The 14,620-nt window shown below is 50.6% G+C and overlaps 1 protein-coding gene and 1 pseudogene across 4 annotated transcripts in view; both read left to right on the forward strand.

The window, feature by feature from the left end:
• The first annotated feature begins 535 nt into the window (after nt 1-535).
• MTMR1 (myotubularin related protein 1) overlaps nt 536-14,620 on the forward strand; it is a 72,554-nt gene continuing 58,469 nt past the window's right edge. For 2 of the 4 annotated variants that reach the window (XM_056130170.1, XM_056130171.1), the window contains exons 1-2: nt 537-803; nt 6,180-6,285. In XM_056130170.1, coding sequence (XP_055986145.1) covers nt 643-803; nt 6,180-6,285 — 267 coding nt within the window. In that variant the 5' untranslated portion in view covers nt 537-642. Of the gene's footprint in view, nt 804-6,179; nt 6,286-14,620 lie in introns of all 4 variants that reach the window. The other 2 variants (XM_056130169.1, XM_056130173.1) reach the window with 2 other exon arrangements.
• On the forward strand, nt 10,920-12,631 carry LOC130038327 (40S ribosomal protein S12-like; annotated as a pseudogene).

Raw genomic sequence — 14,620 nt, forward strand, 5'->3', positions numbered from 1 at the left:
CCCTGCAGATGGCCGGGACGTGGGCGTGCAGTGCAGGGGCGCGGAGAGGGGTGCACAGCGATCGCGGCGATGTCTGGAAGCTGGAACTGCTTGGAAGGGAAACGCCGCGGGGCGGCGTCTGTGTCCCTCCCCCCCCCCCCCCCCCACACACACCTCCGAGCTGCGCTGGGGAAGCCACGAGCGTCTGCGGCTGGGGAAGCCGCGGTCTCAGGTGTGGGGTGCCAGGCGCAGGTGTGAGCCCGCCTACCTGGGGGGCCCCCTGCAGCACCGCCCCGCCCCGCCCCCACAGCCCTGCGCCTGGTCTCCGGGGGCATCCCACGGTCGGTCCCCCCTAGTCTCGGCCCCCGGCCGCCGGGAGCACTTCTCCGGGGGCAGTGAGGATGCAGCGGCGAGGCGGCCGGGGCCGCGGGATCCCGGGGCCGGCGCCAGGTGGGGAGGTTCTGGCCCCGCCCCCGGCCCGGCCCCGCCCTCGACCCCGCCCCCAGCCCCGCCCCCCGCGCGGCCTTCTGGGTAGCGCGGCGGCCGCCAGGTGACAGCTAATGGCGGCGGCCGCCTGAGGCGGCCCGGGGCGGCGGCGGCGGCACTGCGGGGCGCTCCGGGGGCGCCGCTCTCCCGGCGACAGCGCGGCGGCCGAGGCGCGCCATGGAGCGGCCGGCGGCGCTGGCGGCGGCCGCGGGGGGCGCGGCGGGCGGCGAGGGCGGCGGGGCCGCGGGCCCGGGCGCGGCGGGTGGCAGGAGGCCCCCATGGGGGACGGCGGGCCCGACCCCCGGCGCCCGGCAGCCCGGCGCGGACGCTGTGGACAGGTAAGCGGGACCCCCGCGCCCCCTCCCACCCGGCCCCGACCCCCCCGGCGCCCCTCCGGCCCGCCCCGCCCCCACCGCACTTCCGCCCGCCCCCCCCCCCCCCGCCCTGCGCCTCGCAGCTGTCAAAGCGTTTCCCGGCCGCGCGCGCCGCCCCCGGCGCCGTGACCCCAGCGTCCCGCGACGGGGGCGAAGCCTGCGATCTGGCGGTCGCGGGGGTGGGGAGGGAGGTCCAGGGGTGGGGGACGCCCCCCGCCCTCAACTCCGGGGTGCTCGGGCCGCCGTCCGTGGAGGCGCGGGACGGCCACGCGACATCTGTCCCCGGGAGGGCCGCGCGCGGTCGCCGGCGGTGGGGCGCCCCGGAGGGAGGGAGAGGGCGGACGCCCACCGCTCGCTCGCTCGCCCCGAAGCGGGCAAGTTGCAGGCGTCAGCTGGACCCGAAAGGTCCGGGGGCACCCCGAGGCTCCCGCGCCGGGGAATGCGCCCCACGGCCCGGCCCAGCCCAGCCAGTTCCCCCACATCTGGGGCCCGTCGCTGACACCCGCGCCGCCGCCGCCGCCGCGGGGGATGCAGTTAGGCAAGAGCCGTTGGCGGCGGGCGCTGAGGCCTGCGCCGATGTTCATTCCTGCCTGCCTTAGTCATAGCACTTAGATGGACTTTGGGAAGTTTCCAGAGGCAGAGGCAACCCCCTGTTTCCTGTCAAACTGGGTGCCCCGGCGAGGTATCGGAGCGAATCCGCCACCCCTCTGCGGCGGTTCACTGCAAAGCCGAGGCAGTCGCGACAGCGCTGGGCCGGGCAGGGGGTCTCTGCGCTCGTCCTGGCCGGGGGCGTGGCTGCGTTGGCCTTGGGGCTTTTGGTCCAGTGGCCATCAGTTTGGGTGCGGGGACGGGCGTGGGGGTGGGGGTGGCCTACGCAGGCGGGTCCGCCCCCTGGGGCGGGCACGCGGGGGCCGCTGCATAGCGTTTGTGCGGGTTCCAGCCTGAGTTGCAGGTTTCTGGAGATCTACCGCACTTAACTGTTCCTGGCTCTCACACCCCCAGCCTCCTGGCTTTTGGTTTTGTACCGCCGCCACCCGGAAGGGGCTCCCAGTTGATTTTTTTTCCATTTTTTCCCCCGTGGAGGTAGGGCAGAAGAGAACATTCCACAGGAGCCCGCATTAGAAGCGAGTGAGGCCGAATGTGAAGTCGGCCAAGGGGACCGGGCCGGGAGGGCGGTGACCCTGGGAGTGGAATGTGCAGCAGGTGATGTGTGGGCGGGGGATGACGGAAGCAGAGGCAGACAGGGCCCACATCCGGCTGCTTGGGGCCTGCTCCACTGCTGCTAGGGTGGGGTTCCCTAATCACCTCTAGTGCTTGATTCAAATGCAGGTTCCTGGGCCCCACCCTAAATCGAGTCCACCCATCCCTGCTGGTGTGCAGTCTGTGCCTGTGCTCTTAATAAGCACCTTAGCTGCAAGGAGGGTGGCCGTGGGCTCTCCCTTACCTGGCATGATGCTGGCTGACAGGTTGTACCGGTGTGGTGATTAATATCACTGTCCTTCCACTCGTGGTTTGAATGGAAAGAGCTACAGGGGGGTCCTAAAGGCATTTGCATCCAATGAGCTCCTCAGCGGGACCGGCATTTGAAAGCCTCGGGTCAGCATGAGTGGGACAGCTTTCTTGGGTGGGGAGGTGCGATTAGTAGGTTTGGCAAATGCTGCCGTCCTCTGCCAGACACTGTGTTGGACCTAAGGATATCGGGGAGAGCATGCGCACAATTCTTGGAGCAGTGTAGTGGAAGAGGTGGACGAGAAGCCAGTTCAGAGTGTTCTGTCAGATGGTATTCGACATTAGGGGAGGGAGAAAGAAGTGGGAAGGGGACTGGAGCGTTGGCACAGCGTTGGAAGGGTAGGGCGTTTGCCTTACACGCGGCAGACCCGGGTTCGATCCCCAGCATCCCATATGTTCGCCCGAGCACCCCCGGGAGTGATTCCTGAGTGAAGAGCCAGGAGTACCCTTGTGCATTGCCAGGTGTGACCCAAAAAGAAAAAAAATGTGGGAAAAGAGGTAGAAGTGGTAGGTTGGGGGACAGATAGAAATGTCCAGCATTTCTGGCCAATGTCCGGTGCTCAGGGAAGTTGACTGAGGAAGGTGGCATTTGAGTGATGCCCCTAAGGAAGTGATCCAGGCGGACAGATTTCTGGGGTGTGAGCACAGGCAAAGTGGGCAAGAGCTGACCAGTGTCACTGGTGAGAGGGACCTAGGGAGGGAGCAGGAGGGAGTGGACGTGATGTTAGTGATCACGGGGCTGGTGGTGGAGATTCATGGGAGCCAGTGGGGGTTTGGAGTAGGGTCTGGAGGACATAGCAGACAGGTGTCCTTAAGTCCATGCAGCCAGTGGGGTTCAGAGCAGAGTGACAGAGTGGAGGGAGGTAGGGGTGGCTGGCCAAGGTATCATTTGAAGGATCCCTGCGGGGTCCAGTCAATGTTGGCCACAGACGGGTACTTGAGTCCGAGAGAAGAATCACGGAGTGCCAGTGCAGGGTGCGTGGGTAAATGGTGTCGCTGAGACGGAGCAGCTCTAGGGCAGCTGGCAGCTGGCAGGCTCAGGCTCCGGACTCAGCAGTTCATGAGAGGCCAGCTGTACATTCTCGAGGGTGCCGAAGACCTCAGTGTGGAAGCCATTGACCAACAGAGGGGGCTCGGGGCGAGCTGGATGGGGCCCAGGGCGAGGTCGATATTTAGCGCATGAGAGTGACATGAGTTGGTTGAGCGTTGGGTTCCGAAGTAAAGCCCAGCCCTGGGTCCGAGGTGCCTGGCTCGGTGTGTTTTCCCTGGGAACTGGCGGGGAGGGGGCTGAGGGGCTAGAAAGGGCACGTGGGCAGCTCTCTGGTGGCCCACAGTTAGAGCTGCCCAGTGCCCGCTGGGCCAGGAAAGGCCAGGGTGGAGCAGCACAGCTGGGCGCCACAGCTGCAGAGACGAGACTGCTGGAAAGCACAGCGGTGGCCAGGCGGGCCGTGTGCTCCAACCCGGACCCGTGCTCCTCTCAGCAGGGCAGAGCTGCGGGCCTAGCAGAGGATCGATGTTCACAGGACACTGAGCGAGCAGGGACGGAAACGGGACTGGAACCCCGGGCTGCTGGCTTGCTGGCCCGCCAGCTCAGTCTATATTGAGCCCAGCAGGCAGCATCTCAGCCCACGACACCGCAGGGTGCCGGCCAGAGCGGGTCAGGGGTGCTTTGGGAACTCAGTGGCAGCTGTGGTTTCGGGGCTGTCCCACGCTTATCTGCTTTGACCCAGTTTTCATCCCTGTGGGTGGCCCAGGGTGGGATTGTGGAGTTCCTCCTGCAGTTCCTGGGTGGATCCTCAGAGCCAGGCCTGCATGGCCTCCCTCTCAGTCTTGGGCAGGGCGAGCGTGGCACTGCCTCTTCCCTGCCGGGATCCGAGGGAGCCTGGAGACCAGCTACCCACAACCGAGGGAGGGGCAGCGCTCCTGGCCAGGTGGGTCCCAAAGGTTTGCTTGACCGTGGGCCCGAGGTGCCGGTGAGGAAACAGCATGCTGAGAAGCGTGAGGGCAGGCCGTGAAGGTGCCTTGGCCTTTCAAAGGGAAACCGAAATCCCTCTCCCCCCTTCCTTCCTCTTAGTTAAAACTTGTGGTGGGTTCTTGACACGTGGTCGACGCGTCTGGCCATTCAGCGGGTGTCTGTACTTGTACTTTCAACCCCCGCATCACCGTGGTGCTGTCTTGATGAGAGACAGCCAGGGAGAGCACTAGTGGGAAACAAACGTTCGGTTTGGTCCTCTTGGTTATTTTCTGTCCTGCCTAGGGCGCTCAGGTTTTACTGTCCTCTGACTACAAGAGTGTGGATTGAATTAATGACGGGATTTTTCAAGGCCAGGAACATTGCTTAGAGAGAAAGCTACCTGCTAGGTAAACTTCCATAAGCACCTTCCTTCTGCCCTCTTGTTGATTTCTTCAGCATTTGGACACGCTGTGAGCCCAGCCAATCCCTGGGTGCAATCTGAATTCCATCCCTCCAGAATTGGCTTTGTGGTCCCAGAGGACAGCCCCGTCACTTCCCAGTCAAACAAGCTCGGTCAACCATTGGAGCCTCAGCTGGGCCACGGACATAGGTCACTGAGGTTCGGGCCAGGCTGGCTCTGGAATGTGTTGAGCACTTTAAGCACCTTGCGACTGGGAGCTGCCACTCCGGCAGCCCTGGCGGTTCTCGCGCAGGCAGTGGTGGACATCTGTGCCACCTCCTCTGATTTTCTCTCCAGCGTAATGAGTTGGGCACTGTTGGTTGTGCCATGTCCTCAAAGGACAGCGCTAGGCAGGTTACCTCTGGGCCGCCACTTCCTCAGCACAGAAATAAGTTGCTAGTTCCTGTTCTTATCACACTACGATATCTCACACTTCTGAGAACATAACAGACCGGAAGAGCCTTTTTATCCGTTGTTCAGATGTGGAGGTAGCCTTCATGCTCTACATGGGACATCAGTTTTCTAGTCTGTTCTTTTTCAAAACTGCAGTTAACATTGGTCCACTAAGGGGCCAGGGATATGACTCAAATGGCAGAGCACATTCTTTGCATGTAAGAGGCCCTGAGTTGGATTCCCGAGCACCTTGTGAACCCCCCTCCCCAACCCCCAGCACGCCAGCTGTAACACCAGTGGCCCTGAAGCATGTAGCCCCATTTTTAAAAAGCCACTTGTTTACATGAACATAGTTTCTTTCTTTCTTTTTCTTTTTTTCCTTTTTGGGTCACACCCAGCTATGCTCAGTGGTTACTCCTGGCTCTGCACTCAGGAATTACTCCTGACGGTGTATGAGGGACCCTATGGGATGCAGGGGATTGGACTCAGGTCGGCCACATGCAAGGCAAATGCCCTACTCTCTGTACTGTCGCTCTGGCCCCATAGTTTCATTATTAACAAAACTGAATCCTGCTTTTAAATGAACCCAGACCTTTGTTCCATTGAGTTCTTTTGTTTCACTGGAAATTGTTTCCTAAATTTCAGACTACATGAAATTGAGTTCGAAAAGCTTCTGCTGTAAATTAGGCACTTCACTCTGGAATTACTCTACATACGTTGTTAGGAATAGCCACTCTGTATAATCATAATAAACTAAAACTCCATCCCGTTAAGTGATAGAAACATGCTTGAATGTCTAAGGATCTTAATCTTCGAAAAGAATTTGTTGATTCAGTTATAATCAACATGGAAGCTAACCTGACTTCCGAGTCAGTACCTCAGTTCTTGTAATCAGTGGAAAGGTAGCCAAATAACTCAAAGTTCATAAAAACCAAAATATACATAGGTCCCAAGTCAGCACTCATTTTTCCCACCTAGAGCCTATCTGTCTCTTCAATTTTTTTAATCACACTATTTCTTTTAGTCCTACAGGGTCACATGTTGAATGGTGTAAACAGCTTATAGCTGCTACAATTTCTAGTCAGATTTCAGGTTCAGTGACATCAGAAAATGTATCCAGAGATTACAAGGTAAGCAATCCTGAGTCCTTCATTCATTTTCAATAAACTAAGTAGGCAAGATGCTTTGCAGTCGTATTTGAGTGAGATTTTGGCCCCCTCCTGCTCAGAAGCAGTTTGCTTGGGAATTCGGCTTAAGGGCTGTTTATCCTGAGCCCTGGAGTTTACAAGAGGGATTTTGCCAGTCGTTAGTTAATGTGGCTCTGGTTTTGTAGTCGCGAGGAAAAGCTGTTTTGAGCTTACGATCATTCTTTTAAAAGTCCAGTTCTGTTTTCATAATAGATGCGTATGTTTTCTTTGTTAGTGTTCTGAATTTCAGAAAACGTCCAATGTATAGTATTTCCCTACTTTCCAGTTTGTTTCCATATTTAGGTACTACCTGTGAGTATTCAGCATTAACAGGTGATACTAGAATGCAAAAAACTTGAAAATATCCAAGGAATTTTATATGGGCACTCCTATTTCCAGAGTTTACCAAAGTAAGAATTTTTGTGTGTGTATGTGTGTGTGTGTGTGTGTGTGTGTGTGTGTGTATCATGCAAGGCATGCACTTTACCAATGAGTTACACCGTGGGCCTCTTGTTTATTTTTGCAGTTGGATTCTCACCTTTTCCAACATTAATAGTAACAAGCTCTTTGTCAGCAGAGATTGGGGTTCTTTTATTCCCCACTGGTTCTGCAGTAAGGTCCTGGAACATAACGGGTACCCAATGCATACACATTGACTCAGAACAAACGAATCATTTGCCTGCTCCATCTTTGGTAGGCTGCAGAGGAACTGTGTTTTAATAGCAGTCAACTGTTAACAGGTGCATGAACTGAGCTCATGTTTACATTTCAGTCGCAGTGTTTACTTGGATTACTGTTTCAGTTTATTATGATCGTGTTCGCCTGCTAATAACAATAGATAATTGGTTTTCACAAGTAAGTGCAAGTCATCTTTATTATCCCCAGTGCCCCTGTCGACATTTTCTCCAAATTGCCGTCCCTGCCAAACACCGAATCTTAAAACGGTTCAAGAACTACCATATGGATCTTAATTTATTCTCTGTAGCCTTCCTTGATTAAGGGCTCTTGCTTCCATTCGTTATTCCTCATTAGGGCGGAATGGAGCAAGTGCAGAAGCTGACTCCAGGATATGAGTAAGACTTGGCTGCCACTCTGCGTGCTCCTGCTGCCCACCACTGGCAGGCGGTGCTGGTTCTTACCAGGTTTCTTCCTCTGCTAGCTAGTTTTCATGTTTGCCCAACTAGGAGTTGAGGCTCCGGCTCCACAGCCCTAGCTTGGAAAGTGTTTGCTGTACCATCCATGCCTGATGGCTGTTTACTAAGCTGGTGCAGGGCTGGAGCCATAGCACAGCAGGTGGGGCGTTTGCCTTGCACGTGGCCGACCCGGGTTCGATTCCTCCGTCCCTCTCGGAGAGCCCGGCAAGCTACCGAGTGTATCCCACCCGCATGGCAGAGCCTGGCAAGCTCCCTGTGACATATTGGATATGCCAAAAACAGTAACAAGTCTCACAATGGAGATGTTACTGGTGCCCGCTCGAGCAAATCGATGAACAATGGGAGGACAGTGCTACAGTGGTGCAGGCCCTGCCAGCCCCGGCTCCCCCTTTCTTAGCCAGAACCTGCTTTTTTGCCGAGCAGAGAAAGCCAGGAATCATAATAGCAGAGCACTGCTCTCTGACGTTAGGGTGATTTTTCTTATGGATACTTAGGAGTTAACTATAATGGTTTCTTTCTGATTTCATAGCAACACATGTATTCTGTAGCAGACTGAAAGTTGTCTGTGAGTGTAGCTTTCTAACCTATGCACTAGTAGGTCAGGATGTATCTGCCTTATACGAACAGCTCTTACTGTGATTCAATTCAGAAAAAAGATTAAAATTGCTGTCTAATCCAAGTGAAGGACAAGTAGAATGAAATCACGTGGGAGAAAAATAAATGCAACGTCATATTATAGTCTATTGACAAATTCGTGTAGCAGCGTGAACTTAGGTTCAGGTGATATACTGATGGTCTTCAAATGAAAATAAGGGAAATGGGATTTTAAGTATTTACATCAGATCATAGCTAACTGTGATGAATTATTGCAAGAGCATGCCTTTTAATTGTTATATTTGCCCTACAGCCAAGTCCACAGCATTGATATTTCACTTTGGATTGGAGGTCATATTGACTTCAGAGAAACACGTTTCTGTAAGAAGTTGGAGGGATCATTTAGCAAAGAAATAAGAGAGAAATGCATTTATCATACCAGAAATCCCAGTGGAAAGTCTTGATGGAGAGAGAGGCATGAAATGTGGGGTAGTTGAGGTAAAGACACTAAGGAGAGTCAAATCCATGGAGCTGATGATACTACTGTAGCACAAATGAGCTGATTAAGATAGATTAAAGATTGATCTTTTGCCCCTGGAAAGAGAAATAATGAGGCACTGTAATTTACAGTACTGTTAATGGTGGCACCCTGCATACATCATTGCAGCAGCATACCTACCACCAGAATGTCCACTTCCTCCCACTAGGTCCCAGAAGGCTCTGCTCAACTCAGTTCTGTGAGCCAGCAGTTCTGCCCTTGACCATTGGTTGTTCTACCACTGTGAAGCTTTAAACGAGAGAGATAATTCTGTATCTATCGCTTCATTTCTGACTGACTTCACTCAGCACCATACCCTCTAGTTCATCATGTCGTGGCACAGATTGCATGATTTTGTCCTTGTTTTACAGCTGCATAGTATTCCATGGTGTGCACATGCTACCATTGATCCACTTATGGGTAGTTAGGCATTTTGGTTTATTTCCATATCTTGGCTATTATAGTGAGTGTTGCAGTGAACACAGGTGTGAACATATCCTTTCAAATTAATTTTTTGTGTGGCAGGGGGAGAAGCCAAGGAATGGTATCACTAGGTTGGATGGGAGTTCTATTCCTACCTTTTTAAGAGACCCAGTGAGAGACCTCCATATTTACTTCCAGGCAGCTTACCACCAACAGTGAATGAGGGTTCCTTCCTCACCACCACCCGCCAACACAGGCTGTTTCCAGACTTTTTAAAATATATTTTATTCTCAGTGGTGGTAGATGATAGCTCATTTTTTTTTTATTATTTTTTAATTTTTTAAATTTTTATTAGTGAAACACCATGAGGCACAGTTGTAGACTTAACAGATTTTTGTGCTTGGGTTTCAGTTATACAATGATGGAGTACCCATCCCTCCACCAGTGCCCATTCTCCACCACCATGGGTCCCAGTATCCCTCCCACCCCCCACCCCCCTCATCCCACCCTGCCTCTGTGGCAGGGCATTCCCTTTTGTTCTCTCTCCTTTTGGGTGTTGTGGTTTGCAGAAGAGGCGTTGAGTGGCAATCATGTTTGGTCTATAGTCTACTTTCAGCATGCTTTTGATGCAACTTCATATGCCTATTTGCCAACTGAATTCCTTCTTTGAGGAAGTATCTGTTTATCTCCTCTTACTCTGGGATGGGAGTGTTAGATTTTTTATTGTTCAGCTTTGAGAGTGCTCTTGGATATTAGCCTTTTTATTTACAGTTTCCAAATTTTTAATCACCGTGAATTACAGAGCTACCAAGTTAGTCATGATTAACTTTCAGGCATACAGTGTTCCAACAGCAGTCCCTTCAGTAGCGTCCACTTCCCTCCACCACTGTCCTCAGTTTCTCTCCCCACTCCCAGCCGGCCTCTGTGGCAGGCACTTCTCCCCTCCCCCGTTGTCCTAGTGTTCCGTTTCCTAATTTATCCCATCCACCTCCAATCCAGTGGCAAGCTTCCTACTGAAGAACATTTCCCCTCTTCGTTGATATTGCCTTTTGGGTTTGTTATTCCCTTACGAAGTTTCTTTATATGCCTCCTATGAGAGATCTCCTGTGTCCGTGTGCTGTTCCTCTCCCTCTGACTAACTTCACTCAACACGATACTCTTCAGATCCATCCACGTAGCCTGGATATTAGCCTTTTATCTGATGTATTACGTGCAAATATTTTCTCCCACGTGTTAGGGTATCTTTTTATTTTAGCTTGAGATTCTTTTGCTATGCAGAAGCTAATTAACTTGATGTAATCCCATTTATTTACTTTTTGTTGTTGTCATCTTTGCCTCTGTGGTTCTCTCGTTGAAGAGACAACCTCTGAGATTCATTTCCTGGAGAGTTCTGCCAAAGCTTTCTTCAAGGATTTGATAGAATCGGGTCTAATCTATCAAATCTGTTCTAATCTTGAGGGCTTTAATCCACATGGAACTTAATTGTGTGGATGGTATGAGATACATTTACAATTTCATTTTATCACATGTGGATATCTAGTTTTCCCAAAACCATTTATTGGACAAAATATCAAACAGGTTTTTTTTTTTTTTTTGCTTTTTGGGTCATACCTGGTGATGCTCAGGGGTTACTCCTGGCTCATGCACTCAGGAATTACTCCTGGCGGTGCTCGGGGGACTATATGGGATGCTGAGAATCGAACCCGGGTCGGCCATGTTGGCTGCATGCAAGGCAAATGCCTTACCCGCTGTGCTATCACTCCAGCCTCTCAAACAAATTTTAAATAATAAAATCCTATGTTTCCAAGTTGCAATGATAACTTTGTATATTGCTTGTAAAACAGTTCGTAAAATCAAGATACCGCAGAATGGCTATAGAGACCCACTGGCACGGGAGCCCTTGTAGGAGGTTGTTCCTGAGGGTCCAGGCAGAATTCCTCGAGGATTTAATTGGTAGTCATGGATCCCTATACTGTGCTAATATTTTATTTGAAATATGCACTCAGTTCTGGGGCTGATTTATTATTGGTTAAACCCAATGTCAGCAATTAACTGGTGGGAGCAGATGTGTCTATGTTGCATAGAAACACCTGTGATCCTCGGTTTCCATGAACAGCCTGCATCTTGATTGGAAACGCAGATTGTCTTCAGAGTTATATGTTGCTGAGAGTGGTTCCACATCATCTTCACCCCCGAGCATGTCTAGGTTTGTCATCCTCTTTTTTGGAGGGTGGGTGCACCTGGCTGTGCTCACTTACTCCTGACTGTTTGCTCACGCATCACCCCAGGTGGGACTGGACTTGGGGAACCATATGCAGTGGTGGGGATCAAACTCGGGTCACCTCAGTGCAAGCACTTTCCCTGCTGTACTCCAGCCCATGTAATATTTTTTGACATATCATTGATTTCAACCTTATAAACAACCCATGAGATAGCTTTTATAATTGTCATCTCACAGATGAGGAAACCCATGTCCTAAGAGGTTAAGTGACTTGCTTAGTATCACAGAGACTAGGGATTTGAATTCTAGACATATTGAAAGTCCTATTGAAGAATTAAGTAAGTTTAAAAACAATTATTATTACGGGGTGGGGCATACTTTGCAGTGCTCAGGGCTCATTCCTGACAAGACTTTTATATAAATGAATAAATTATTCATTTATATAGGTTGCCAGGGATCAAAATCAGGTCAGCGACATTCAAGGCGAGTGTTACTTGTTGTATGGTCCCTTGAGTGAGTTTTTTCAAAATTGAATCACAGTGATATACAGTTATTAAATTGTTCATTATTTTCAGTCATATAATGTTCCAACATCTGTCCCTTCACCAGTGTAGATTACCCACTACCATTGTCTCCAGTTTCTCTCTCTCTCTCTCTCTCTCTCTCTCTCTCTCTCTCTCTTCAGCCTCCTGAGTCACCCCTATTTTGGGCATTATGGTTTGTAATACAGATACTCAAAGGTTATTATGTATATTCCTTTATCCACTTCCAGCACTCAGCTCTTGTCCAGAGTGATCATTTCAAACTGTTATTGTCATACTTGTCCCTTTTCTATCCCAACTGTCCTTCACCCCACACACAATTGTGGCAAGTTTCTAAATGTGTTCGTGCTCATTTTCTCTGCCACCACAGAGTTGTGTGGAGGCGGAGGCGTGGGTGAGTTCAAAATTCAGCTCCACCTATAATTCACCAGCACGGCCTAGGAAGGCATTGCCGCTGGATGTGTAATGGACATAGATACAAGGTGCTGACAACTGCCCTCCTTCAGGATGGCCTCGCATGTGGAGACCTTGAAGCTGCCAAAGCCTTCGACAAGCACCGATCCCAACTTTGTGTGCTTGCATCCTCTGTGATGAGTCTGTGTATGTCGAATTGGTGGAGACCTCCTGTGTTAAACACTAGATCAACCTAATTAAGGCTGATGACAAGAAACTAGGGGAATGGGTCGGTCTTTGTAAAACTGACAGACAAGGAAAACCCCGTAAAGCGGTTGGCTGTAGTTCAATTGTGGTTAAGGATGATGACAAATTGTCATAGGCCAAGGTTGTCGTCAAGGAATACTTCAAATGCAAGAAATGAATAAATAAGAGTTTTGGCTCTTAAAATTTTTAATTTTGGCTCTTAAAAAGTTGTTCCCAGCACCCCCTGTTTTTTCAGAATGTGGTCTTTTGGTCTTCCCACATCAATAGTCCTTGATGTGCCTGCAAAGATGTAGCATCCATGCCCCATACGACTTAGTGAATCTAAATCCTTGTAGGTAGGAAAACAAATGCCTCTGGTATCCATAATGCCTCGGGGGCAATAATTATGCTAATCACATCTGATTGGCTTCCTAGGTTATCAGGTAGGGTCCTGCTATATTCCTACAAATCCGTATCATTAGCAACTCTATTTGTATTTTGAAGAATGATTGTTTTTTTTTTATTATTCACTCAATAAGAATGTGACAGCTCAGGGTTAGATATGGGGTGAAACTGTCATTGGTATTGCAGAAAATGAGTTCAGATCAGTGGTTTCAAACACTGGTCCACAAACCACTGCTAGTCTGCAGGTGGGAAAGGTGGAAAACCACTGGCTTTGAGGTGTGTCTCTAGACAAGTTGCGACAGTTACATAATTATTTAATGTAATTAGAAAAAAACAGCACATCCAACTTGTGATTTAATGAGTTACTGCTCAGAGCCTGGCAGAAGAAGAAAAATGAACAGACTTCAGTCTTAAAGAGCAATACTTCTAAGAGCATGTGCAGTCTGCAGAAGCAGCAAACCAAGGTGGTAGAGGTGATAGACGAAGTGACAGAAGTTGGAGGAAATGTCCCAGTTGAAAGAGTGTCATAGCTATTATGTTAAATTCTGTACCAACTCAATCGATGCATGTTTTAGATTTACATAAGTACAATTACTGGAAGAAATATAGTAAAATGAATTTTGCACTTTTTAATTTTGTTAAAGAACAGCCACTTACAAAGCTGTTGCTAGTTGAATTTTAGACATATAATGAATGCTCTAATACTAATCCTACCACCAGAGTCAACTTTCCTCCACCAATGTTCTCAAGATCCCTCCCACCCCCTGTAGCCTGCCAACTTGACAGGCACACTAAAATGAATTCCTGTTCCTTTCTTCCTACCAACTCAATTACTTTTACCTTTCCTGAGCTACCAAAAAAAAAATCCTGGGGTCGGAGTGAAAGTATGGCAAGTAGGATGTTTGCATTGCACGTGGCAGACCTGGGTTTGGTCCTTAGCATCCAGTATGGTTCCCCACGCAATGTCAGGAGTGATTTCTGAGTGCCATGCCAGGGGTAACACCTGAGAGTCCCCAGGTATGACCCAACCCCTCCCCTCTCCCGCCAAATCTTAAGGTTTTCAAAATCTTTTAAGGGTCCTGAGAGATAGCACAGTAGGTAAGGCTCTTGCTTTGCACATGGTTTAATCCCCCAGCATCCCATACGGCCCTCCAAGAACTGCCAGAAATTATCCCTAAACACAGAGCCAGGAGTAAACCTGGCTACATCATGGGGTGTGACCCAAAACTCAAAGGGAAAAAAATATCGGATGAGGAAATGCAATGGTTTAAGGTGGTGGGGGTATGCCTAGATCATCTTTGGGTCCAGAATTTAGGAAGGAGAAGGAAAGGAAAGAGTGAAGAGGAAGGGGAGAAGAGATAGATACAAAGCAATTGGGGTAGGGGTCAAGGGGACCCAAGTACCTTGGTGGTGTTGAGGATTGATAGAGTTAATTTTTTTCCTTTTTGGGTCACACCTGGCAATGCACAGGGGTTACTACTGGCTCTGCACTCAGGAATTACTCCTGGCGGTGCTCCGGGAACCATATGGGATGCTGGGAATCGAACCCAGGTCGGCCGCATGCAAGGCAAATGCCCTACCCACTGTGCTTTGCTCCAGCCCCGAGGAATGATAGAGTTAAATATCCAAAGCACAGAGTCAACAACACTGAAGATGCATGACCCAGACTTTAATAACCAAATGTAGAAGGTGCCTGTGAAGAGAGCAGGACCGGGGTGGGCTGGGTGGGTAGTAAACTGGGAACACTGGTGGAGGGAAGTTG

Source organism: Sorex fumeus, unplaced genomic scaffold (genome assembly GCF_029834395.1).
Source record: "Sorex fumeus unplaced genomic scaffold, SorFum_2.1 ptg000075l, whole genome shotgun sequence".
NCBI lineage: Eukaryota > Metazoa > Chordata > Mammalia > Eulipotyphla > Soricidae > Sorex > Sorex fumeus.